The 25613-nt window shown below is 48.6% G+C and overlaps 12 protein-coding genes across 12 annotated transcripts; 7 read left to right on the forward strand and 5 right to left on the reverse strand.

Annotated features, from left to right (window-relative positions):
- Window positions 1–410: 410 nt before the first annotated feature.
- Z519_11767 (uncharacterized protein) lies at window positions 411–2392 on the reverse strand (the record flags this gene model as incomplete). The annotated part of the gene is made up of 4 exons (XM_016769478.1): window positions 411–877; window positions 944–1923; window positions 1976–2152; window positions 2202–2392. 4 exons carry the CDS (start codon window positions 2390–2392, stop codon window positions 411–413), a joined length of 1815 nt encoding a protein of 604 aa, XP_016614462.1.
- A 1592-nt stretch (window positions 2393–3984) lies between these two features.
- On the reverse strand, window positions 3985–5365 carry Z519_11768 (uncharacterized protein; the record flags this gene model as incomplete). The annotated part of the gene is made up of 9 exons (XM_016769479.1): window positions 3985–4154; window positions 4209–4319; window positions 4382–4463; window positions 4519–4567; window positions 4617–4695; window positions 4750–4970; window positions 5038–5110; window positions 5197–5241; window positions 5299–5365. 9 exons carry the CDS (start codon window positions 5363–5365, stop codon window positions 3985–3987), a joined length of 897 nt encoding a protein of 298 aa, XP_016614463.1.
- Window positions 5366–6285: 920 nt separating this feature from the next.
- Window positions 6286–6953, forward strand: Z519_11769 (uncharacterized protein; the record flags this gene model as incomplete). The annotated part of the gene is made up of 2 exons (XM_016769480.1): window positions 6286–6787; window positions 6838–6953. The coding sequence occupies 2 exons, from the start codon at window positions 6286–6288 to the stop codon at window positions 6951–6953; spliced, it is 618 nt and encodes a 205-aa protein (XP_016614464.1).
- A 111-nt stretch (window positions 6954–7064) lies between these two features.
- On the forward strand, window positions 7065–7361 carry Z519_11770 (uncharacterized protein; the record flags this gene model as incomplete). Its single annotated transcript, XM_016769481.1, has 1 exon — window positions 7065–7361. The coding sequence occupies one exon, from the start codon at window positions 7065–7067 to the stop codon at window positions 7359–7361; it is 297 nt and encodes a 98-aa protein (XP_016614465.1).
- A 453-nt stretch (window positions 7362–7814) lies between these two features.
- On the forward strand, window positions 7815–8997 carry Z519_11771 (uncharacterized protein; the record flags this gene model as incomplete). Its single annotated transcript, XM_016769482.1, has 3 exons — window positions 7815–8487; window positions 8552–8755; window positions 8918–8997. The coding sequence occupies 3 exons, from the start codon at window positions 7815–7817 to the stop codon at window positions 8995–8997; spliced, it is 957 nt and encodes a 318-aa protein (XP_016614466.1).
- Window positions 8998–9200: 203 nt separating this feature from the next.
- Z519_11772 (uncharacterized protein) lies at window positions 9201–9991 on the reverse strand (the record flags this gene model as incomplete). The annotated part of the gene is made up of 2 exons (XM_016769483.1): window positions 9201–9701; window positions 9725–9991. The coding sequence occupies 2 exons, from the start codon at window positions 9989–9991 to the stop codon at window positions 9201–9203; spliced, it is 768 nt and encodes a 255-aa protein (XP_016614467.1).
- Window positions 9992–10596: 605 nt separating this feature from the next.
- Z519_11773 (uncharacterized protein) lies at window positions 10597–11276 on the forward strand (the record flags this gene model as incomplete). The annotated part of the gene is made up of 2 exons (XM_016769484.1): window positions 10597–10731; window positions 10785–11276. 2 exons carry the CDS (start codon window positions 10597–10599, stop codon window positions 11274–11276), a joined length of 627 nt encoding a protein of 208 aa, XP_016614468.1.
- Window positions 11277–12898: 1622 nt separating this feature from the next.
- On the forward strand, window positions 12899–13741 carry Z519_11774 (uncharacterized protein; the record flags this gene model as incomplete). Its single annotated transcript, XM_016769485.1, has 2 exons — window positions 12899–13370; window positions 13464–13741. 2 exons carry the CDS (start codon window positions 12899–12901, stop codon window positions 13739–13741), a joined length of 750 nt encoding a protein of 249 aa, XP_016614469.1.
- Window positions 13742–15405: 1664 nt separating this feature from the next.
- On the reverse strand, window positions 15406–16011 carry Z519_11775 (uncharacterized protein; the record flags this gene model as incomplete). Its single annotated transcript, XM_016769486.1, has 2 exons — window positions 15406–15579; window positions 15640–16011. 2 exons carry the CDS (start codon window positions 16009–16011, stop codon window positions 15406–15408), a joined length of 546 nt encoding a protein of 181 aa, XP_016614470.1.
- Window positions 16012–17790: 1779 nt separating this feature from the next.
- Window positions 17791–19764, forward strand: Z519_11776 (uncharacterized protein; the record flags this gene model as incomplete). The annotated part of the gene is made up of 2 exons (XM_016769487.1): window positions 17791–17942; window positions 17967–19764. 2 exons carry the CDS (start codon window positions 17791–17793, stop codon window positions 19762–19764), a joined length of 1950 nt encoding a protein of 649 aa, XP_016614471.1.
- Window positions 19765–21110: 1346 nt separating this feature from the next.
- Window positions 21111–22849, forward strand: Z519_11777 (uncharacterized protein; the record flags this gene model as incomplete). Its single annotated transcript, XM_016769488.1, has 4 exons — window positions 21111–21310; window positions 21385–21909; window positions 21990–22546; window positions 22614–22849. The coding sequence occupies 4 exons, from the start codon at window positions 21111–21113 to the stop codon at window positions 22847–22849; spliced, it is 1518 nt and encodes a 505-aa protein (XP_016614472.1).
- Window positions 22850–23476: 627 nt separating this feature from the next.
- On the reverse strand, window positions 23477–24330 carry Z519_11778 (uncharacterized protein; the record flags this gene model as incomplete). Its single annotated transcript, XM_016769489.1, has 3 exons — window positions 23477–23709; window positions 23890–24190; window positions 24246–24330. Coding segments are annotated over 3 exons (619 nt in total), but the record flags the coding sequence as incomplete, so codon positions are not given.
- Window positions 24331–25613: the final 1283 nt, after the last annotated feature.

Genomic DNA, 25613 nt, shown 5'->3' on the forward strand with positions numbered 1-25613 from the left:
TTGGCTTGACCCCTTGAACACCAAGATGTGGAGGAGAAAAGGCTGGGGGAAATGACTTCGTGGTCGGACAAACGATAGTGCCGCGAACATTTACTGGTTGGATCCAGCAAGGGAAAACGTTCCAGAATTCCAGACCCTTTGCCCACGCTAATGCGTGGTTAGTACAGCACCCAATCAGCCCACGCCCATTCTGAATTGAGCAAATCAAGCCTAGGCTCCAGACCTGTGTCAGCCTGTACCAGTCGCAGCAAGACGGAGTCGAGGGCACTGAGCGTGAGAGTGGTGTGACTTCACCAGTCATCGAAGGGGAGAGTGCATCCATTTCCAATCGATCGTTGTGACTTGTCCGGAAATTTGACGAGGCGATTCAGCGGTTATTGAAAGCATCCCTCACGCGACCGCTTCCGGTTTCATGGATATAGTGGCTGGGGTGGAGATTCAGCTCTCTCGAACTCAGCTCTGGTTGTCTGCACCGATTTGGAAACTTGTGGTAGTTGTTCCAATGTTTGCTTGAGCGTTGAACGCAGGTTATTGTAAGCGTCTGCGCTAATCTTGTCCGCTCCAAAGTCCCTGTCTATGGCGTGTTGCATGAGCTTCACTGCCGCGACGACGTGGTGGGGATATGGATCAATCGCAATCAATGGGACGGTCAAGCTTGCCGACTGACTAGGTGCGATCTCCGGATCAGAGAGGGCTGGCTCGGGCTGAAGTTTCAAGGTATATTTGTTGTTCAAGCCGAAGACGAGGCAATTCATGACCCAGGTCTCCGCATCGACTCTCTTTGCAGAGAAAAGGGAGAGGAGATCCTCGCGTAGAGTCGCAGTCGCGATATCAGTGACCATCAGAATTGCAAGATTATAGTGCAGCATGAGTTCATCTATAGGTATGTTAAGTAACAATTTCATGGGATCTCGGGTATGGAGAAGGAGGGGGGAGCACTTACACCAGCGGAGTCTCGTTTCTTGGTTGAAGAACTGTATTCGCCTCTGACACGCGATAAGCAAATCACGGTAGGTGATGTTAAACTGGTCGATAGTGCTGGACACGGAGTTGAATGCCCTGAGAACCTCTGCCTCATCATGGCCGTCTCTCAGAGACTCTTTCAGATTCGCAGTTAGCTTCCAGACCAACAACTTCCATGCTGCTCCAGCCGCTATAACTTGGTTTGCTTTCTCATCTGTCAGGTCGACGTCGGCATTGCTCCAGTCTCTCGTCGTTTCGCGGAAGATCCCGATGCAAGTCCGTACCATGCGCCATGATGGCTCAGACTCGAATCCGAAAAGTCCAGAAGAAAGTAATGGCCGGCAATTCAAGGTCAGAGAGGCGGATGTGTCGAATGTAAGAGCAGCCCAATATGCAGTGCTCTCAGCAATGATGAAATTGGCTGTGGCAAGTGAGGCGGGACTTGCTCCGATAGGGCGGTTCGAGTTGGTGAGGTTGACGCGTGTCCCATTAAATTGAAGGCTCTTTTGACGGGCGCGGAGCGTTTGAATCTGCTGCAGTGCTGCGTGAACACAGACCTGTCCTGATACGCCCTCAAGTTCTTCCTCTTCGGAAATGCCTACTGGGATGGGCGTCAGAGCAAACAAAAGTAAAGTCAGCATGGACCGATAGGACGGCCTGTTGATGACCTTGAGCATGTCTGTATGAGCGCGCCGCCAAAGACGACAGACGACATTGGCCTGGGATAGTCCTGGCAAAATTAGTTGGTGGGTCAGAGGTAGCCAGCGAGCGGCGAAAGATTGGATGGCATGGTCAAGGAACTGATTGAGCTGTGTGTCTTTCTCGTGTCTGGCCAGATCGGGTGAAGCTCCAGCGTCCGATATCGTGCCTGACACAGCATCTTCTTCGTCAATATGTCGGTCGAGTTGGCTGCAAACTCGGCGTATACTAATCACATCCGATAGGCTCTGTTCGCCAAAACTACTGCCGTCAGTGATTCCGCGAGATTATTAACCGATGGCGTTACACGTACGCGAAAGGATTGCTGTAGCGGCCCATCCAAGATCCAAATATAGTTTCAAAAGCCCCTTCGTATATGGTATGGAGCCACTGGCCTTCAACAGGGCTGATGGGTTCGGGGGTCAAATGAGGTTGGATGAGTAAAGGCTGTGATAGTTGGTCCGACGACCAGCCCCACTCATAGCTTGTCCTTGAGTCCTTAGACAAGCACTTGAAGTAGTAGTGGTGTCAGAGCATACCTTCTCGACGGTTCAGTTGTCGCACTCTCCGAATTTCGGTGAACAAGACTGGGGAGCGAGTCGCCAGTTATGTCACTGTTGCTCTCTTCATAAATAGCCGTTTCTTGAGCAGGTATCTTCGAACGTCTCCTTTTGGGCCTTCCCTCCAGGCTTTTCCGGTGAGTTGCAGAGCTGCCCGTGCCTGGTTTCATCCACTGTTGGGAAACAAGGCTGCGGTCAGCCATGCATAGGCGGCTAATGCAGTTAAGGGACTATGCAAACCTCAAATGTACACGGGAGCTGCCGATTGAGGCACCTCGTGCAGGATAGAAGCTCATGGTGGTCCTCTCGGTTCCGGCGGGCTCTACCCGCATCACAGGCAACCCTCGCCCTGCGACATTCATCACAACTAGAAAATTGGACCCGGCGCGGGACCATCTCTCCTTGCGACATGATTGCACATGCGACAGCTCGCGCGTTCTCAAATGCAATGCTGATACATGAAAATTTCGGGAGAAAGAAGAAACAGAGTGTTGAAAATCAGGCAATGAGTTGAAATTGAGCATGTCAACGCATTGCTGCCAAACTTTGCAGGAGGCGCTAAACTAAGTTGGCTAATAGCGCGTGCGGCCAACCCTGTTTGGTGCCTAGGCTGTTCTCTAACCCCGCCTAGAGAAAGTTCGATAGGGATAACCCGGGGGCGAGCACGGGGGAGCTCTGCGGGGGGGGGGAAGAGCACGCCCGTGACCCCCCAGCTGGGTCTTAGTCCTTCACAAAGGGTCGGAACCATGCGCCGGCTTCTCCTTCGAAGTAGCTTCCTATGAAGAGGATCTTTTTCAATTCTGCTTCGAATCAGAAAGGTCCATCAGGAAATACATTTCCACATGGTGAATCAAGGGTAACAATCGGGACTCTGTGCCGTTCAAGGGCCTTGGCGGATTTCTCATAATATACCAGTTACTACCTCGTACACTCATGGGCTAATTCTCCGCGTTATCATCCTTTCGCGAACATTCCCGTGCTACTGTATATGTGTTGTACATCGAACATCGTTCATTCGAAGTTTATCTAGGGATCGGTAACGACCGATCCTTGATTGCGTCTAGCTTGAGACACAGAGTTGTGAGGTGTGATATATATTTTGGTTGATTCGGTCTCCTCTCTGCAAGTCTCAGTCGGTTTGCCCTCGACTTGACCAGAGCCACAAAAATATCCCCAGCGCTTTACAGCTGGTCGCAAAGGTATTGGAAATATGATTTACATTCCTAGCTGGCATCCTCATGCTTGATCTCATAATGCTCTTCAACAGAAGAGGGGACGGCCTTCCATTCCATTATCTCGTCCTTCCGAACGAATTTGACAAAGTCCTGGATTATTGGGTCACTCGAAACACCTGACTTGCAAGTCTATCTACAAAATTGAGTAGTCAGCGTCGGCCGAGTCTGAAAAGGAAGCGATGGCCCGCAGAGACATGCGTAACGAAGCCCGATGCATTCCATTCCACTTTCTGGCCTTCTGCACACCCTCATAAATCGGAGCCCAGACATAGCGAAAGCACTCTGCTTTCCCTCGACATCCTCAGCACACAACCACGTCACAAAAGCCCCAAGTGCATTTTTGGGTCACAGGATGCGAAGGTCCTCGCAACTTCATCCTCAATTCCATGCAGGAAGCCATTAACTCTATAGCTTTGCCGTCACGAATTTGATCCCTGAGCATGCAAGCTAGGTCAGCCAGGTAAGCCAGCGTGTTAGGATAATCCGCTCTAAACACCCTTTTCCTCCTCTCTATCACTTAACTAGACCTACACAGCATCCTTCAGATAATGGGCACCCGGAAGCTTCATGCCAAGTGCCAGTCGTTCTCTGCCTTGTTCAAACCACGTAGCTTGCTTTAGGGTCATCCAGTCCTCCTGGGCCTTGTACAATGGTAGCTCAAAATCGACAATTTCCTTAGCGACATAAAGTGCCCGTCCTGGTCGTATGGGTTACGATGAATGTATGAGAAATGGGGTAGTAGAAAGCTCACCGTGAAGAGTGTCGTCCGCTGCAGCCACACAAAGTGCCTCAGCGACTTCTCGAGCCGTGTTTATGGGCATGGAACCCCATATTTCACTTGCTTCTGAGCTAAACTCGGTTTCTTCGTCCAGGGGTCAGCGCTATTTCTCACTGGCATGCTCATCTGAGAGAGAGATGTCCTACCGGTCATCCATGGGGCAACCAGATTTACCCGCACGTTCGCTGGCTTCGTCATCGCCGCAGTGGAGCGTACCAGACCTAGCAGCTACATTTGAGAAGTAATCAACAAGAGTTGAAAAGCTCCGACGTAGAAGCCTTACCGCATGCTTTGCCGCACAATACCGTACAATTGGCGGCGAGGCGAAATAACTTTGTTTGGATCAGTGAGTATCCTTCGTGGGCACAGAGGCACACTCACGATGCTGCAGACCCAGTAATGACCAACACACCTCCGGGAATGGGATTTCTTGCAAAATAGTGCAGGGCAAGTTTGGCAGCTACGAGAATTGGATCAGCACTACTCTCAGGTAGGAATATACTGCGCGAGGTACTTCTTATGACCCCGTTTAGATTGATGTTAATGATGCTGAGGTCGGGCTCCTTCAATAGTCCATTCCCATCACAAGACTCGTCGAAGAGGAAAGGGGGCCTTTCCGGCGCACCAGCATTGGCCATGACAACATCAATTGAACCGTACTTTGACTTTGCGACCCCGAAAAGGCCTCTAAGCGACTCCCAGTTGGTGATATCTGTCTTTTGAAAAAAACCGTTCCTAGGTCTCGCGTCAGCCACGGGCTCTTCATGAGGTTATCGCCGGGATGCATCCAACAAGGGCTCACCCGCCGATCTCTTTGACCAAGGATTCACCCCTTGCAACATCTAGATCTCCAACGACAACATCTGCCCCGAGACCTGTCCGTACAAGTGTCAGTCGATGCTGGCCTTGATTCATGCCGTATTATGGGTGGTGGTGGTGGTGGTGGTAGCCATCATCGAACCATGTAGCATCAAAACCGTCTGCCTTCCTATGCCATTTGATCCGCCTAGAACACGATGATTAGTTCTCATCCGCTCTTGAGAGCCACGCACTGTTCCAATACCGGTAATCAAGACGGTTTTCCCTTTCAACTTTGTCAATACATCAAGTCGAACCTCGATCTTTGCCATGGCCTTTAACAATACTTGTCTCCGAAGAGGGAAATTTCAAGTGAAGCTACGTTGATGCAACTTATTAAGCCCAGAATACCTATCCCTATCGAATCTTCCAGGAAGGCAACGGAGGTTGGACTTCCCTCCCATTTTTCCTAACAAGGAAATTGCGGGGGTTGTTAAGGGACGCCCAACTTGTTTTTGTGACGTTGAGCCTAGCTAGGCTAGAGGCAGCATAGAATGGCTCCGAAGCCAATCCCTGAGCCATCGGTGGACCCCAGCGGCGTCGCTGTTCTCTCTCTTCCTCAGTGACCCCAGAACCGAGTAGACTTTCACCCTATTAACGCATCACACGGCAAGGGAATCTCATTTGCTTGTCTCCTTAGCAGAGAGCGCGGGGTAGAGAGCGTTTTCTCGACACTGAGCAATCGCCCTGGGTCCGTGTCCCATCTGCACAACCAATGGTTGCTCAGAGCTTCTCAGAGTTGGAATGGCCAAACCTGCCCGACCTTGGAGCCAACATCACATGCAACGGCGATGACCTTTACGACATCTTCCCTTCTTCACATCCTGATACCAAAGCTCGACTTCCTGGGACTACTGGCCTTACGGCAGATAGAAAGATGTCTCCAGTGACTGGGGGGAGGGTAGGGACTATAGTATTTGATGAGCAGCCTTCGGCTGATCGACAACATGCCTGCAAAGTATGCTCCAAGACCTTCAAGCGAAGCGAGCACCGTCTTCGTCACGAGCGTGCTCACACCCGAGAGAAGCCATATCATTGCAGATACTGTCAGAAGCGGTATTCCCGGGAGAGAACTTTGCATTCCTCGGAGTATACCTCGTCACATGCCGCAAAGCGAAATGGTGGAAAGAACAAACAGGCCAGGGATGATGTCTCGGAGGGAGCAGATCCAGAGGACACAGTGCCAGTCTCCATGGAGGCGAGATCACCAGAATCCAACAACCTGCTAGATGAGGACAGTTTCGAACATGTCACCCCATCTTCTGACACCCTGCTTTTCTCCGCCGACTTATATTCTTCCGCCAGCAACCAACACTCTCACCTCGGTCTTACAGCGTCTACAGCAGACGCGTACGGCAACTCCGTCAAGGAACTTTGTGCGGATCATCAAGGAATCTGCGAAAACACTGATGTACCTGTTTTGTCTGATCTTTCACCGATCGTCAACAGCCAGCAAAACAACTCCCCTCCTGTTCGGCAACAGGGAAACTCACCTATGCAGGGAGGATCACTAAATCAACCTGCAGTCAACACAGCCCTCTTGTCGCAAGATGTCACTTTTGCGAACCTCGATTTTTTTGAGCCGTTCCTCCGCCTTCCGTATGATGCTTCAGACTATTTAGGCCTTCAAACCGAGCTCGGACATCTCGAGACTGTCTCAATTTTGCCCCAACTGGGAATTTCGGCGTCACAGCGTACAGACCCTGTCAGTCACAGTCAGGACATAGCTGGTAACATTGCACAGTTCGGTTCACACACTTCGCTACTAATAATGCCGGCATTGGGGACGAGGATGCCTCAGGCACATTCGCAAGCTCACACCTTGACATTAAAATCAAATCCGGTCGAGGATCCAGCTAATTGTCCGACCCATCACCTCCCTCGACAACATCCTCGTTATCTAGTCTTCTAGAGGCGACAAAGCCCGAACAAGTCAAAAGAACCCACTTCAAAATCACTCAAGAGACAAGAATGGCACTTTACACGGATCTGACAACCAGGTTAAGCCAAGACGAGTTGTGGGAGTATGAAAGTCCAGAAGCGTTGGTATTGGAAAAATGCTTGCGCAGCTATGTTGACGCCTTTCATATACATCTGCCCATTCTTCATGTTTCGTCTACAACCGTGGAAGAAACATCAAGTCCACTGATTCTGATCATGTGCGATTGGAGCATTGTACCGATTAGAAAGGAAATTAGCCATCAGTATGTACCGCAAGGCGTCACAGGCGTTCGATCGAAGTATGTCGGCTTGGATGGCCATAAATGAGTCTTTGGTGGTCATTGAAACATTCAACCCACAGTCCGAGGAGATGTCTCAGCCAAAGTCTCTGCCTCTCTGGATGATGCAAGCGCGATTTCTCCTTGCTGTATTTGGCACCTTGAATGGCAACGCTGGGTTGATCAAGAGAGCCTTTGGACTATTGTCGGCACAATGGACGGTGAGGATTCCCGGGTGAATTATAATCTGTACTAACTATTTCGCATGACTGTCACTTGGCCTTGACTTCCCTGAGCGTTCGTGAGAGTGTCAACTATACGACATGGGAGGATTGGATCGAAAGTCATCCAAGAGGTTTGATTTCTCTTGCCAAAATTTCAAAGTCTTTTTTTGACCGATTACATCAGGATCTTCTACGGCATCATCATCTCATCCCATATGCTCAGTACCGCTTACGGTTTTTGCCCCGCATTTTCAGCTGCACAAATTGCGACTCTGGAAATGCCTGGTGATCAAGACCTCTGGGATGCTCCTTCAGAGAGGCAATGGCTTCTTCTGAAACACAATCAACCTCGAGGAACACCATTAAGTGTGGGAGAGGCGATGTCTAAGCTCATGTACGACCAAACTGCTAGAGAGATTCCAGAGACTTCATGGAAATGGTCCCCATTCGCAACTGCTGTCGCGATGTACGCAGTTGCGACGCAGATTTGGTATATCTCCTCGGCCAAAAATCTTGGAATATTGCCGGGAGATCATGGGAACCATACCATATTGGCTGGTCTGGGCGATATCATGGAGACCGAAGCCGCTTTGAACAGGTGCAGAGACCTCCTCATGAGCGCAAAGAATGCTAATGAGGTTACTTGGAGTGACGACGACGGGCCCATGCTTTTCAACAGCATGGCCGTTCTCCGGGTTGCGTACAGTCGTGCTTGTATGCTCACTGCAACTCTGGACCGATTTATCCTGCTAAGGGAAACACGTGGTGAAATCGTGGATGCCATCTCGAAATACTTGTTCATCGACCAACCTCGCAGTGAATCAATCACAAAGGCTGTGGCAAGATCGGTTGAAGGCCATTTCGTTCCTGCTCGGGTGGGAGTGCTGCTGACGCTCAAAACCGCCGCACTGACGTGGTGGGTAGACCATGCCATCGCGGGTTGGGACACAGGTGAGTCCCTTTCCCTCCCCAGGACAGGGAATCTAGCTCGCGCTGCGATCTAAAATATACCCAGCTCTGTTCGTCACCCGCTGGATCCACGCAATTGAACAAGCAGAGCTCGCCCACGATTTTGTCAATGACTCGGAGAGACAAACTATAAAAGTGGTACATCGCCTCATGACAGAAGCTCAAATCCGATTTACAAGCACCGAGTCTTTAGCAGCAGCTGTCACAAGGTTTTGGGCTCCATTTTTCACCGATACGTGGGTCTGGGGAGGTAAGATTTACGCCATAATGTCCAATCTATCCTGTTCGCACTGTTGGTCTGTTGCTGTTTTCAGCCCTTCAGCATGACTGATTCCGAGCTTGACCATAGCTCACTGATATCCACCATACCTATGCCTATTGTGGGTCACATGAAGCTGACGTGCCTCTTCAGTCACTCCACGGATTGGCTTTGTATTACAAGAGCTTGCCAAAGCCTACGAGGAAGCTTCGAGATTGCGGGTACAAATCTAGGAGGCACACATTATGTCTCTCTTCGGATGAGCATATCCGTTGCAGCCTCCCAAGAATAGTATAACGACCGCCACAGACAGGACCGAACATCTGAGTTCTTCCGCTTCTTTAGAAGCACGGCTCTGTGCAGAGTTTCATCACCCCACGCCTCGGCGCGAGAGCGGCGAATGCGCCATGCTTGCGATGATAAAAAATTGGGAGTTTCATTCGAAAGGATCTGCGCCCAGAAGCCGCCTCTGGCCCTCGTCGACATTTCTGCTGAGCTCTTCTCCCATCCATTGAGGCTGGCTCCTAGCCAGAGTGTCTTCGAGCTCTACAATCTCGTTGCCGGCAACAAAAAAGGTTTTGCCATTGATTTCAGGTTGGATGATTGGTAAGAGCAGCGCAATCGCGATCCCGGCTGGGGTGTTGGCCGGCAGTTTCTCCCACACATCAGTGAGTGCCTTGGGAACCATTGGGGTAGCTGTCATCAACCGATTAGTGTCAATTTTAATTTCGCCTAGGAGAGAGAGGGCGCCTGTGTCTTTACCTGTGAACCACGGAGCAACAGTATTGGTGGCGATGTTGGATTTTGGCAAGTTTGTTCGCAGAGAGCGCATTAGGCCCAGCACACCCGCTTTGGCAGTCGAGTACAAGTAAAGAGGTGGTGTATCGAGGAACGTTGCCGCGGAAGACGTGAGGACGATCTGGCACTTCTTTCCTGCCTGCTTTCGAAGTAATAAGCTACACATTTGGTCATGTAAATATGAGCTATCAGATTGATTTCCAGAGTATCCAGCGGGGGAGCTCGTAGCAAATTTGTCGTAGGATCGATGTCGTGTTGGAGGTGAACTTCGCCCGAGCTGACGCCCGCATTGGATATAACAGCATCAATTGCTCCAAACTTCTCCCAGCCAAGTTGGTAGACCCGAATCAAATAATTCCAGTGTGCGACATTCGTTTTCTGGAAGATTACATTGCTGACGATAGAAAGGTAAGCCCATCCACTTGGCATTACGCTATGCAGTGAACTCAGTAGTTGTGATCTAGCTTTTCTGCAAGATCCCTCAACAGCGCTTCACTCCAATCGGCCAGGATCAGGTTCGTACCATATTCTTTCTTCCTCATCAGTCACTTTGCAGAGGCTCTATCAGAGACAACTTACGATGCGCCAACTCAACTGCTGCTCGCCCAATTCCAGAAGCACATCCTGTTATCAGAATAGTCTTACCTCACAACGATTTCAACTGCTCCTGGTCAACTTGGTAAGTCGTCATGGCTACCGCCGAGGAGTATAGTCAACCATGCCGGCTTCTTCTCGTCGTATTTGAAAGGACACACCTCCACCCTATTGGCCATCACCCCATGTGTCCCATGAGTTCGCGGCCCTGAGACAGCGGTGGGGTGGTCCACAAGGGGGGATTGTGGTTTTCAGGATCTCTACCCGAGAAATACAGCCACCTCCACATTTCCCTTGATAGGTCGGCCCGAGCCTGGAATACTCATTAGGGAGATCAAAAAGAATAATCGGAAACCACCACAATCATCCCGGTGTCTGGAAAGGCCGTTATCATAAGCTACAGTATTGCTTGTTGTATTTGTTGTAGCGAATGAACAAACATGATCTCGCAATCCTCCCTCGTCCAGCTGAGAAACCTCGTTGCATCATGGTATAGGCTGGCCTTGCTCTCACTACTGCTTTTTCCGCTAGGTCTGCTCGGACTGTATCTCTACAACACACCCACCACATGGAAGGTACTTTGGCCATGATTCACACCAAACTGGACCTGGCTGACTGTAAACCTTAGGACAGTCGACGAAAGCACCTACCACCCGGTCCCAAGGGATATCCATTCATCGGCAATCTTTTAGACCTCGCAGATTCGGAGCTTGTTAGACACAAGGCAAAGCAGTGGCATCAGCAGTTTGGGGATATCTTCTACACAAAGATAGGTGGCACCGACTACATTTGGTTGTCATCGCCCAAAGCCGTAAAAGATTGCCTCGATAAGAAATCGAATATCTATTCGTCTCGTTCGCCGGCACCCTTTGCTCAAAATGTTGCGAGTGGGGGGAAACGCCAGTTTTTCACGGCGTACGGCTCTGGATGGCGAAATTTACGTAAATCGAGCCATGTGTTGCTCAATGCTACGAGCGCCGTCAAGTATCAGCCAATTCAAGATTTCGAGTCGAAGGAACTTTTGGCCAATTTCCTCGAGACACCAGAAAGATTCTACGAGCACAATCGCCGGTATAGCTCCTCTGTAATTATGCTGCTTACATATGGGTATCCTATCTAGGTTAAGCAATGGAAACGGGCTCGGGAGACGTCTCTGTTGTCTTCGAGAAAACCATTCCTTCACCAGTAGAACGTCATCACCCCCGGACAATAGCAGTAGTTGCTAGTGATACATGTCCTAAGTCACGATAGAGAATGATACATAGGCCTTAATTAAGTCATCATTGGAAAGTGGCAAAGGAGGCAGATATAGGTCCGCCTCAGATGCAACCCCTTCCGCTGACGGCCTCATCAGCTTTCCAACGCAGGCAGCAGCCGAGTGATCAGAAAGACAAAGGCTTTCTACGGAGCCTCAGAGCTGGGTAAGAGCTGCATTAGTAGGGAATTGTCTCCAACGACCATGGTCTCATCAAAAGGTGGCTCTTGAGGGTGAAGGTGATAGGTGGCAGAGATTGGGAGAGTCAGCTGGTGGACAGAAAGGACGCCAAATAGGGGTTACCACGTTAACACTCGCCAGACTCTTGAACTTTCACCCGTAACCACGATGTGATGAGATGTTGACAGGGTTGCAAGATCGCCACTATGACAAACCACCTAAGACGTTAACTATCTCACCAACTTCGCCACTTACCTCAACATCGTTGACCTCGTCGATCTACGATAGCATGGCGACGGAATAAGAGGTTTCAGGAAAGGCCTTCGAATCACAGGCCAAATAAACAGGCAGAGTCTCTCTAATAGGTAGAGGGACGCGAACAAAATCAATCAGATAGAACCACTCCTGTTCTGTGTCCAATATGAGAGTCACCATCAAAACCAACAATGTCGCTTTGATGTAAAGCGAAGTGATGCGTTGCCCACGTAAGCCTCGGTTTGTGGCACGAGCCCACCGTTGTCCCCAAGTACCCTACGCCCTCCACCCGAATCGGGTGGACGGTATAGAAAGAAAAGGATAAGGCAAAGGATGGTTGAAGCACAAGCTAAGGAGAGCTAAAGCACAAGGCTATCAGTTAATAAGGCTATTGGTTAACGCTGCCCTACCCTTTTCACGTGACAAAAAGAGGGGAAGCTATAAGAGTTTCCTCTCACCCGAATCGGGTGAGAGAGAACTCTTCCTTTTTCTTAAGCGTTGAGTCGTTGTCAATAGGACTACGTGAATAGAACAAGGCATTCAGCTACTCCAATTCTCTATACCTGCTGCGTTGCGTAGGTCTCTGATAGCTTGGCTCGAACCTTGCCATCGCCAGTTCTTCAGAACAAAAGAAGCCTGTTTTACCTTGGCGACTGCTACAGCTTATTGACCTGAGGAAGATGTGCATTTCTTAATATTCTCACAATCGAAGCCAGGTCAGCGTGTGGCCAGGAATTAACGCCAAACATGTACCCTTCTCTAGGAACAAAGGCAAAGACTGGTAAACCATGATGGAAACCGTTCGGAGGTATTGGTGGTCAGGTCGGGACACTCTGCATCGGACGAGGTTGTGTGGTGCGCTGTCATGCTGACAAGAAAAGAAGGTAGTACGGACTATATGATACTGTAGTATAGGCGTGTCTCGCTACGATAAGACTTCCAGTATGGACTGGTTGTCAAGGATGGGGATCTTTTCTTCTCCACATGCCAGGACCTACTTTTAACCCTGTCATCATCCGTTGTCCCCCTTCGAATTTGACGGCATCTCAACCATGCAGGCGGCGACTCGTGGAAAGATTATAACACATCCAAATGGCCAAACCACTCATCTCATCATTGACAACTTCACGGACCCGTGGCTGCCATGCGAAACCATTCTGATCCAGCACGGATTTGCTCGACATGCCGCCTTCTGGTACCATTGGGTACCTGCTCTTGCAAGAAAATATCGAGTTATCAGACGTGACACTCGTGGCCATGGATACTCTAGTACACCAGATGAACGGACCTACGATTACTCCTTTGACACAATCTGTGAGGAGATAGTGGACACACTGGACCAACTTGGGATTCGTCAGGTTCACTTCCTCGGAGAATTAACCAGCGGCATGGTCGGTGAATTCTTCGCATGCAAGCATGCCGAACGAGTCAAATCTCTGATTATTTGCTCTTCTCCGACATTTCTGCCCCCGAAGGCTCTATCATTATTTGCATTTGGCCACAAAGACTGGCCTACAGCTTGCCGTGAGCTCGGCTCGAGGGGCTAGGCAGAGGCATTGTCCAAAGTGCCGGGTACCATTTCAATCCAAGACGAAAACTATGTGGACTGATGGATAGATCAGGTCGGAGTATCATCGGCTGAGGGGCTGGCCGGTTACGCCAAATTCCTATCTTCTCTGGACTCGAGAGGAGTCCTTTCACAGATCAAGGTCCCTATGCTCATTCTTGCTCCAGCGAAGAGCGCGGCAACCAAGTTAGAAGAGCAGCGAGGAATCAAGCAAACTGTTGAACAAGCTCAACTCGAAGTCATAAATGGAAAGGGCCACGAGATCTACGGGGAAATGCCTGGAGCATGCCAGCAGTCGGTGCTCACATTCCTTTCTCAGATAAAATAATGCAGCTGTACACGACTTCTCAAAATCCACCCTCTCCTCCTAAAAACACAAATAATAAGCAGCCCTTGTCACAGTCTTCCCCAGACTCGATGCTTTGCGAATCTGGCTCTACTGTTGTACGAAGGCGCTGGGGAAGTCGCTGTCCAGACTCATTCTGTTGACAGGGTCGCGAGAGCGCCACTGTGGGAAACCACCTGAGACGCTAGGCGTTTCACCAACTGCGGAAACTACCTCAACCTCGTTGTTCTCGCAGACCTGTGATAGGATGACGACGGAATAAGAGGTTTCAGGAATGCTCTTCAGGGTACAGGCCAATGTATATATAAACAGGCAGGGCCTCTCTGAATAGCCAGGGGACAGAACACAATCAAGCAGATAGATCCGCTCTCATTCTGTGTGCAAACAAACTCCTTCCTATCCTGGAAATCACGTGACTCCTCCAGCCTTATCCATCGAGGCTGGCTTTCGTTCGGTCAAGCTTCCTCCTTGGGCGCTTTTTGGCCCCGCGGTCGGTCTCAAGGATGTCTCTAACATCAGACTGCCACATATCTCTTAGATGACACTGTCAGGACAGATATAGAAGAAATGCCTTCCGCCACTCGCACGACGTTAGACCTCATGGTGAAAAGCTTCCTACCTTCACCGCTTAGAAATGGTACGAATAGTGAACTGGGGCGAGGCTACTAGCCATGGGTATCAACTCGTACGGCGGTGGGTATAGCCTCTTCCCAACACGCACACTCAACTAGGGGAAGTCCTCTCTGTTGGTAACTTGGTTGATTGTCCATTCTATGAAGGATAGTCCCCCAGGACTATATAAGAAGAACCATAGTCTAGGGTCGGCGCCCCAGCCAATCATAACGCTATCCACCACTTCAAACTTCTCCCATTACAATAGAAATGGGAAGATTTGTAGGGAGGTCTCTCGGTCCGTAGGATGATAGACAAAAGGTCTGTGAAATATGCCGAGCCACTGGTAATTGTGGCTATAAAAGCAGCCTCCTAGGCCACATAGATTTAGCTAGTTCAAATATACTTTTACGTCTCATTTCACAGGTACTATAACTTGATTGATATCAGAAGAGAACTTATCTAGGGACAGAAGGCCTTTTTGTGTGGAGAATTCTTCGGTGCCAAGCAGGCGCGATCAGGAAACCTACCATTTAGGGTTAGGCTTTGTCTAACATGGCCTCGATGGGATTCAGGCCGTCTGTCGCCTGTGAGTCCGGTGGCTTCAGGCTCGATTCTACCAGTATACCAGCATGAGATACTTCATCACACAGGCTCACACAGAAAACAACCGGCGCCCCCGCAAGAGGATAAATGCAACCAGAGTTGCGGAATTGGTATGATTCCTTTCCAATAGTTGTCTGGAGCCCGGACAGACAATCAGAGCCATACACTGGAACAGCGATAACTGCACAGGATTCGCTCAAGCATTCCACAACAGAGTCCTCCATATCTTTCTAGCTCCTGAGCGACTAACGCTCAAAGCTCAGAATGCGTCTTGATGTGCATAATTCGCATCACATTATGTCTTGCCTAAAAACTTCTGTACTTCTTTCCGTAGACATAAACCAAAGGTGTTGTCGCTACGATGGCCAGAGTCACCCCACCAAAGACAAAGAAAATATAAGCAGGGCCCCTTGTCGCTGTCCAGCTATTTACGAAGTAGCTAAAGCCATAGAAGAGGAAGTTTTGAAAATAATCGCACTGACAAAGATCTCACTGCTCATGTCTCGAAAAGCGTCCAAGGCATACCCCGCTGAGCCAATTGCGACAGCCGCAATGCCGAAAACGGTGATTCCGGGCATCACCGCTGTGGCATAGTAGCTTGCCTACTGTTGGCAAAGGACAACAAAGCCCATCAACCCTGCTCCGGCGGCCAAGCCGCCTACAGTAGGGAGTAAGCGGAACTCTGGTTCGTAGATGCCGCCATTTTTTGCGGAACACCACTTGGTCGTTCGATTGGCAATCGTGCCAAAGACAAGAAGACCAATGAGACCTCCAGTGAAAGGACCTAGGAAGAGATATCCGATACCTGCGGCAGACAAGGAATACGGCGGAGAAGAGAATATCTGAGCAAGAACATACGCCTGTGCGACATAGGTTGCGACAACGTAGCCGGATATGACTACTACCCAGAGAACGAAAAGATTGGTGCAGACAGCAAAGGGGGCAATAACCAATTGAAGAAGGTTATCATCGCAATAATTTCCCGTGAAGATGGCGAGCTCTTGAAGGAAACGTCTTTTCTCGGCCGGGTCCATTGCTTGAACAGACTCCTGTTGTCGTTCCCGACTTGTGGACTTCCTGCGATTCAATGTGAGACGAATGTCGCTTTTCGATTTCTGTGAGTTCTTCGAGGTTGTCATAGGCTAGCTCATCAATGCCAAACCGGTGGTCACGTCTAAACTGTGTCTCGGGGGCGAACAAGAGGAGTAGAATGAATTACAATCCCGTGAATAAGATACAGAGGTGGAAGAGGTATCGCCAGCCGAGATTCTCGGTAATTGGTCCGCAAATTGTAGGTGAGAAGTTTCCCGCGCTGGCCAGGAGGAATTGCACTGCCGACATGTAGCTCCCTCGTTCATGGACACAATACAAATCGCCGACCATAACACAACCAGACTCTTGTAAGCTGCAACAGAGAACCCTTGAATGATTCGTGCCCCTAAAAGGGTTTCGTAGGAAGAAACTGAGCCGATGATCGACCCAACGATCCCAAAGAGCGCAGAAACCAGGAACACCGGACGTTTGTCCCATTTGCGAGAGCAAGCAGAGACAAGTGGTGCGGTTGCACCGGCAACAAGCAACATATACCCAGATATCAGGGTGATATCGCCAATCGGGCGATTAAATTCCACAGCGAGCACAACCAGCCCCGTGTTAAGTAGTGGACTAAATGTTGCTGCATATAGGCAGGTTCCGAAACAAACGATGACCAAGGCTCGGAGCTTTTTGAGAGGGATCCAATTAAGCGGATCGTTGGGATCGTCAGAAGGTGGTCGGATGAGAACAATGTGCTCGTCCTTGCCCTTTCCTCTTTTTAGGTGGGAAGTGACCGTCTCTGAGATCGCAATTTGTTCATTAAGAATGACAGATGCTGGCACATGGGGAAGTTTGGTGTCTTCAAGAGTACCTAGGAAGCCCGTTGTTGTTGTTTTCAGATGTAGAACACAGTAGTTGTATTCAGTACCGATTTTTGGCTAATGGAGGCTTCAGGGAGAAATCCAAAGGATTTTAAAAGAGTCGCAATCAAATCCAGGAAACGTGGGGTGGTTAAGGATGAGGAAGAAGTCGTCGCCTTCGCAAGTTTCTCGCAACTACCAATTGAATCAAGTGGGACTTTTTTGAGTTTGCTAAGTAGCAACCCACATACTCTATGGAGGATAGTTCGGCGACTTGAGGGCACTCAACAGCTACTGGCTACCACTCAAATTCTAAGACACCCATAGACAAAGGAAGCTATCCTTAAGGACTGATTGTCGAGGAGACCATTTCCCGACTCGTTATGTTGTCGCTACTGTAGGTTGTTATGTGAGTTACAGCAGAGGCGCAACCTTTCACACTAGGATGATTTTCTTCAGCAGAGCGAGGATTAGCAAAATGACTCCTCTCGACAAGTTGGAGCACCGCGAAACAGATCAAATACCAATAATATTCGAATAGGGAAGGTTGCTGCCTCACTATTTGGTTCAAAGCTTGGTTCACTGATACATTCAGAATGTTACTGTAAATGGCGGATATAGTAGTTGCGGGGTGTTGCAAACAGCTGCCAAGGGGAGACTGACTCTCAACCTCGAGAGAAAATTCGAATTCTAATCTTGAGCTGATGAGGGTGCATGAATTCTCACCGATAGAAATAGGCAACTGAAAGAGGGTTGTTGATCAATAATCTCTCCCTCCCGCACCTCCCGCAGGACAGCAACTACAATATATCCGCCTTTGCTCTTGGATACTTTCGGTCTTTTTGAGTGAAAACTTTCACACGTTTAATTGCTGGCGGCTGTGAAAACCCGGCCAGACATATTTCTATTCCTTTCAATATGGATCATCACACTCAGCTTCCAACTAGTGAAGTTGATGTAGTCATTGTAGGAGCTGGGCCTGCAGGACTCATGTCAAATCTTTGGCTGTCCGCTTTCAAAGGCGTGAGCGTCCGCATTATCGACAAGCGGACGGCGACTTTTTACGCAGGGTAGGCTGACGGACTTGGTGGTAGAACACAAGAAGTGTTCAATTCGTTCGGATTCGAAGAGCGAGTATTGAAAATCGCACAGCCCATGGCCGAGTTTTCCTTTTGGCAGCCCGATCGTAATGGTCGAATATATCGAAGTTCTCGTACGGCCGACGGTCCGCCAAATATGTCACGCTTTCAAGGAGCGGTCTTACACCAAGGATATATTGAAAGGTTTCTGAAAGATGCCATAAAAGAGCGTGAAGGTCCGGATGTGGAGTATGGGGTGCAACCAGATTTACACCAAGTCGACGAGATGATCGAGGGTGATGATAGTCATCCAATCACTCTCCGAATTCGCCATCTTTCTGAGCAAGAATCAGCTCCGTCACAGTTCGGTCATACTAGAGCTAACGGCTTATTTCGTTCCACCAATTTCACTACTTCAAAAGAAGAGGATCAAGCGATAAATAAGATCGCTAAAGCTGGAACTCAGGAGATGATCAAATGCAAATATCTCTTTGGTTGCGATGGTGCACACTCCTGGATTCGACGTCAGATTGGAGTTGACATGGAAGGGGACCAAACAGACTTTATATGGGGAGTCCTTGATATTCATCCCCTGACAGACTTCCCAGACATTCGAAGCAGATGCTCCATCCACTCGGCACGGAATGGAAGCTTAATGGTGATTCCCAGAGAAAACGAGCTTGTTTGTCTATATATTCAACTAGAGGATCTCGAGCGTAATATGGACGGAAGAATTGACAGTACAAAGATCGCCCCCGAGGATATATTGAGAGCAGCACAGAAAATCATGTCGCCATACAATTTACAGTACGATTATTGCGACTGGTTCACTGCCTACCAGATTGGACAACGAGTCAGTACTCGGTATACAAAATTCGATCTCGTCTTTATCCTGGGAGATGCCTGCCACACTCACTCGCCGAAAGCAGGTCAAGGAATGAATGTTTCACTTATGGATGCATACAATCTAGGGTGGAAAATCGCTCAAGTCCTACAACGCAAAGCACCTAGGTCAATCTTAGCAACTTACGAGGCTGAGAGACGGCCAGTAGCTCAAGAGCTCATCGAGTTCGATCGTAAATGGTCCAGTCTCTTCAGCGGCAAGCTTGAACCAGATTTCAATCAAGCAGAAGACGGCCTTCTTAAGGAATTTAAGCAAACCTTCGAGGATGCTAAGTTATTTGTGGCTGGAATCACCGTCACCTATGCGCCATCAGTTTTGGTGGACGAAACCAGTCATCAAAGGAATCATCATTCCTCTAAGGTCTTATCGAAAACGGACCTTGCCAAGGGCATCCATTTGGGAATGCGAATTCCTTCTTACCGCGTTCTGAATCAGGCCGATGCTCGTTCATGTCATCTCCAGGATCGACTTCCGTCCAATGGACAGTTGCGCTTACTAATTTTTGCGGGCAGCATGATCGATCTACCTCAACGAGAACGAGTTTTGGCCTTCGCAGACTATTTGTTGTCACCTTTATCCATTTTGAACACCTATACGTCGGAATACATGCCTTTATTCGGCATTATCGCCGTTCATTCTGGCCCCCGCACTGAAGTTGAACTATCACACTTTCCTGCGCCCCTGCGAAAAAGCTCGGAATACAACAACGAATTTGTGGACGACCATTCATACTTGGAGCCCTTTGGTGATGCATACAAGAACTATGGAGTCGATTCGATCAGAGGATACGTTGTTTTGATAAGGCCCGACCAATACGTCTCATGGATAGGAGACTTTGAGGACACTGACAAACTGGAAACTTTTTGTCAAGGTTGTCTACGTCGTTGGCCATCTTCTCCTTCACTTTGAGATGATCTATCAGTAAACATACTTAGGGCGGCTTTTTGTATCTAGTTTATTGTGACACCTCTGGGTTTGTGTCACAAAAGGTGGTTGCCAGCTCTTGTAGTCTAGTCATATGCCTTACTCCTCGGAACACCTCCCCCATCTTTCCCTTGTCCTGGTCGCGTAAAAGACTGTTCCTAACCCCCAGGCGGTGTTACGAGGATCCTAAATGTTGTACTGGGTCGACTTTTTTCGCCTTGTAGCTACATCTATGGAGGTTTTCTTCACGTCTTCGTCCACGAGAGTTGATTAGGCGCCACACGGACGATACGTCGGTACTTATGGTGCACTTCCACAACGTCCTCATATATGGCCCTTAAGATACTGATTACTACGCCACGGACCCGAGAACTTGGACAGGAAGAGTCCCGGAAATCATGATAAAGGATGAAAGAAAACACGATAAGTAACGATAACCAGCAGAGTTGGCTATAGAAACAGCAAAGACCCGAGTAAGACAAGGAGAAGGTTGTCAACCGCCCAAATAGTGATTGACTGGTGGCTTGCAAGAGGCCATCAAGCATAAATTTTGTTTGAAACTCTCGTAGAGCCATCATTGGGAGTGGGATCAAGTCTTCTAGCAGAATGCTGCCGACGTCCAGCCTGGGAGTAGGAATCAAAGGTAAACGTTCGAAGAATATCGAGCATTGAGAGATGTCTAAACCATCCGGCGTCGAGTGCTTCATGGGGAAGCGCCCCCTGAAAATTCAGAGTTGTCAGCGGAGAACTAGAATGTGGAGATTGGTGAGTGAGAATGCACCTGATAATGATTACATGAAGAGGAGCTTGGGTCATACACAGCCCCCGCCGAAACGGGTTTCAACCCCACAATTTCCGCGTTCTACAAGACACAAGGGTTCCTGGAGGGGAGAACACGAGTAAATCACCACTTGTGTCTAGGAGACGGAAGACGGAAAATCCGAGGTATGACTTTCATAACCCTGTACATAGTCTGATCGTGCTATGAAGGCCCAAATATTAACTCCCAAAATCATAACAGATTCCCTGAGAGATGGATATGGGAATGGTTTGATGTACTCTGTATTTGGATATACTGTCGTAAAGTTTAGTCGACTGACCGAATACCAAATCCACTTCTAACATTGATCTATGCCCTAGGTGGGGGGTTCAATGCAATATTTTCTGTCAACGGGCACTCACAAAGACTCGATACTGGTTAACGCAAAATTCACCGTGGTTATACGAAATATCCCACTAGCATATCCTCTCCAATCTTACCGTTTCAGCCTTGTAACTCAGAGAAAAAAAAATTAAGACGAACCTTCGACCAATATCATCCAATAGTCGCCATGAATGTAACAGGAACCCTGATTCTCGGCTTTGTGGTCGTTTTTGTCGTACAGAGCTGGTTTCGCTCCTTTCGCAAAAACGCATCATACAAGTTACCTCCGCTCGTCCCAGGGATCCCCATATTTGGAAATACATTCCAGATACCTGCACTCCAGCAAGGGCCATGGGCTAAAAAGCTGGCAGATAAATATGGGGAGATGTAAGCAAGCAACCTTGCCTCAGGTATAGGATTTTCGAGACAGGCAACAAAACTCACATCAATTTGACTGCTAGGTTCGCCTGCCAATTCGGATCCCAGACTTGGGTATTCTTGAATTCGTCTCGGGTCGTTAATGATCTCATGGAGCGACGGGCGGCAATCTACTCGTCACGGCCGCCGTTTCCCATGACACAAGGAATCATGTCGGGGAATTCCAGAATCGTGCTTATGCCCTACAATGAGCGATGGCGGACTCTGCGTAAGATTATGCATCAAATCCTGAGCTCTACAAAACTTTATATGCCGTTTGAAGACCTGGAGTCCAAGCAGCTGCTCTGGGACTATCTGGAAAAGCCGAATCGATGGTGGTCTGCCAACGGTCGATATGCGAACTCTGTCATTATGAGCGTTATTTTTAGGAGAAGATCTCTTCTCGACGATCCCGACGTTGTCGAGCTCTTCGAAACTTTGGAACTTTTTCTGGAAAACCAACAGCCCGGCGTCAATATCGTGGATGCGTTTCCCATCCTAGATCGCTTGCCAAAGCGACTCCAGTGGTGGAGACCTCGCGGTGAGAGAATATTCGAAAAGATAAAGAAGTAAGTAGCTAAGCTCAGGCCCGAGGCTTCAACCAACGATAAAATATAGTCAGATTATTTGCTGACGAGCCATTCGATAGAGTCTATGCTAGAGAGGAGGAGAGACTCAGACGCAAGATGAACGGAAACCAAAAAGAATGTTTTGGCACCGCTTTCCTTCAAACAAAAGAAGTGACCGAAATGAGCCAGACGCAGCGATTATTCGTCTTTGGTACTTTGATGGAAGCTGGCAGTGACACTTCGAGAGTCACACTGGGTCAGATAATCGCAGGGGCAGCCACGTATCCCGACTGGGTAGAACGAGCCAGGGTACATTTAGACGCTGTCTGCGGGCACCACGCCGAGCGACTTCCTCAATGGGCGGACCGCGACCAGCTCCGTTACATCACCGCCGTGGTGAAGGAGGGTTTCCGCTGGCGCCCGAACATTGCTGAGATTGGAGCACCAACAATGCTGCACATCAAGGACGATGAGTATGAAGGATACAAGTTCCCAGCTGGAACCGTTTTCACTTGGAATGCATGGGCTATAGCACTTAGCCCGGACGAGTATGAAGACCCTGAGCGATTCTGGCCGGACCGATTTCTAAATGACGACTTGACCAACCCGCTCAAAGGGCACTGGGCATTTGGGCCTGGTAAAATTGTCCCTACCATTCTAGAGCTTTTGTAGCTAGCACTTTGACTGACGAACCCCGTTTTTAGGCCGCAGAGTTTGTGCAGGATGGAAAGTCGGCGAGATGAACGTGTGGATCGCAATCGCCCGTCTGCTCTATTGCTTCGATTTTACCCAGGTTCCGGACAAGCCAATTGATACTATGACCATACCGCAGCTCACGAAACATTCCGCACCTTTTGACGTCAAGGTTTCCTTACGAAGCGAAGCTCATGCCGCTCTGATCAGACGTGATTGTGAAGAAGTGACTAGGATTCAGTACTAGAAATATCGAATTATCGTGTTCATAGAACAGGAACATCATAGCATCGTCGACTGTCATTTCCGAGTTTCATTCCTATATTAAGGGCGCAGGAGGGGAGCCAGATGATGAAATTTCTCTCATAGATCCGCAGGCATTCCAGTTCTTCAGAAAAGAGACTTTAGAGCGGGGCGGCTGCTTGAATGTATTTGGCGCAATATCAAGCTAAGCAGTCGCCGCCATACATCGCTGACGACCATGGCTAAAAACCATCAACCCTCTTGCATGGAATATATATGTACTGTAATGGGTGTTGACAGGGTCGCGAGAGCACCATTGGGGCAAACCACCTGAGACGCTAGACGCTTCACCAACTGCGCAAACTGCCTCAACCTCGTTGTTCCTACAGATCTGTGACAGGATGACGACGGAATAGGAGGTTTCGGGAATGCTCTTGTGGTTACAAGCCAATGTATATATAAACAGGCAGAGTCTCTCTGAATAGCCAGGGGGGACAGAACACAATCAACCAGACAGGTTCACAACTCAACCTTCGTTCAACAATGGGCTTTCCAGTGAAAAACACAACATCTACCGACAGGATTGGACCAAATATCAGCCTGCAACGCCTGAAACCGTAATTGGTGTGATTTACTCATTTCTGCCGTCGGCAGAGGCATTCCGATAGTGCTGTGTAAAGTCGTATTTGATGACATTGATCGCAGGCATCATTTCCTTCGCAATCGCTTTGTCTGTCTCTGATCGCTTGCAAGCTTTAGGAATTCGTTCGTCTCCATCATTGTGGCCGGATCCGAGTCGAAAATTAGTCTGATATGGCTGCTCGAGATCGGATCTATAACCTCGGAATACTGCTATCGTCGAACCTGCCAATTAACATCGAGGATGCTGTCGTCTGCTTTTCCTTGGTAGATGCCAACAAGGCAGTCAGATAGCCCTCCAATGTCGACAATGCCACCAGTCAAACCGAGACCTCCAAATGGATTGCATACTATCAATATAATGAGCACGATATTTCGGACACTTCAGAGCGGGAAATACCGTACGATGAGCAGCGTCCGCAGATAGAAGAAAACGCCCAACTCTCATGGCATGTGCTAGCCGCTGGTGCACCCGATAGGGGCTGAAGTTGACAATTTTGTACTGTTCTAGAGTCGGGTGTCCTGGAATCATTTCTTGCCATTTCGCTGGCTGTCTCGCTAGCAGCTCCTCTCGAGTGGCTACCTTCTCACCATAAGTAACGCGCCACAGCTCGTCCGTTGATATGCGCGACGCCATGTACCAATGAGTCTTGTCAATGATGAAATTGGCATCATCGTATCCGAATTTATGGAAATCATAGTACACCTGCGTCTCGCGGTCAGAAAGATCTTTTTGTCAGTGGAAAGCTCACTTCACTTACGTTTGAAGCAACAATTTGCTGGTCCCAAGTCTTACCCGAAAACTCCGAATCGCCAAATAGTGAACGTCGAATTTGTATCAGGGACCTACGCAACGCAGTAGGTACAAAGGAATTGGAGTAGCTGAATGCCTTGTTCTATTCACGTAGCCCTATTAACAACGACTCAACGCTTAAGAAAAAGGAAGAGTTCTCTCTCAGCCGATTCAGGTGAGAGGAGACTCTTATAGCTTCCCCTCTTTCTGTTACGTGAAAAGGGTAAGGCAGCGTTAACCGATAGCCTTATGCCTCAACCGTTCTTTATCTTATCCTTTTCTTTTCTTTCTATACCGTCCACCCGATTCGGGTGAAGGGCGTAGAGTACTTAGGGACAACGGTGGGTTCGTGATAGTTACTCTCTCTCTAAAAAGCGGCTCGCCCTCGAGTCGCTGCGAGTATAAAGATAGCCTTAATTCATCGTATGGATAGACCGTCTTAATTATTAATAACGAAGACAATAATATAGTAGTTAAATAGCCATTCACTAACAATAGTAAGTGATTAAATTCCTATTCGATTTAGGTGAGACAGCCGTTTTATATTGTTGCAGCAATGCGGGTGAGGTTCAATTCACTTCAGTCTTTACTTTAGTTCTTAAGCCCTTTACTATAGTCTTCTTCGTCTCTTTCTTCCTCGTTTAGATTAACCATAAGATGTATAAGTATTACTTATCTTACTCGGGTGAGAGACGCTACTAATATATATATAGCCTCTTACGTACGAGAAAGTTCGGCTAAACACTTAGTTCTAGTTAAGCTATAATATTAGCCTTATTAATAAGAATTATAAGTTCTACAATATTAGAACAATAATAGCGTACTAACGAAAGAAGCGCTTTCCGCGGTTTTACGAATTCTCCGTCTACTTCTAGCTCTAAGCTAGTTTCTTCTACCTTACTCTACGACTAAACTTAGTCTAAGTCGTGTAGATTTTATTCTCGTTCCCGGCCTAGCGCTGGCTACGTTACCGTAAGTAAGAATTTAGCTAAGATTAATAATATACTAAATGAATTAGGTCCTCGTTAACCTATAGATAGGTTATCGTACCCTCTAAGCTCTCATCGAGAGAGTAATTTTTATTACTAGTAGTGATTCGGCTATTTTAGCCGATTAGATATAGGTGTTTCTCACCCGATTCGGGTGATGAATCACTAATATCTATTTTAGTGTTAGACACAGCCTTGAGGAAACCCGGTTACGAGTTGCATTGGCGCGACTCACCACACTCATTGGACAGATGGAAGGATCCACAGGAGAACAAGGCTGAGTCACGTGATATGCCCTGTTGGCTCTGTTGGCCCTGTTGGCCCTGTTGACAGAGCGCACAGAGCGC

The sequence above is a fragment of the Cladophialophora bantiana genome, assembly GCF_000835475.1.
Source record: "Cladophialophora bantiana CBS 173.52 unplaced genomic scaffold supercont1.23, whole genome shotgun sequence".
Taxonomy (NCBI): Eukaryota; Fungi; Ascomycota; class Eurotiomycetes; order Chaetothyriales; family Herpotrichiellaceae; genus Cladophialophora; species Cladophialophora bantiana.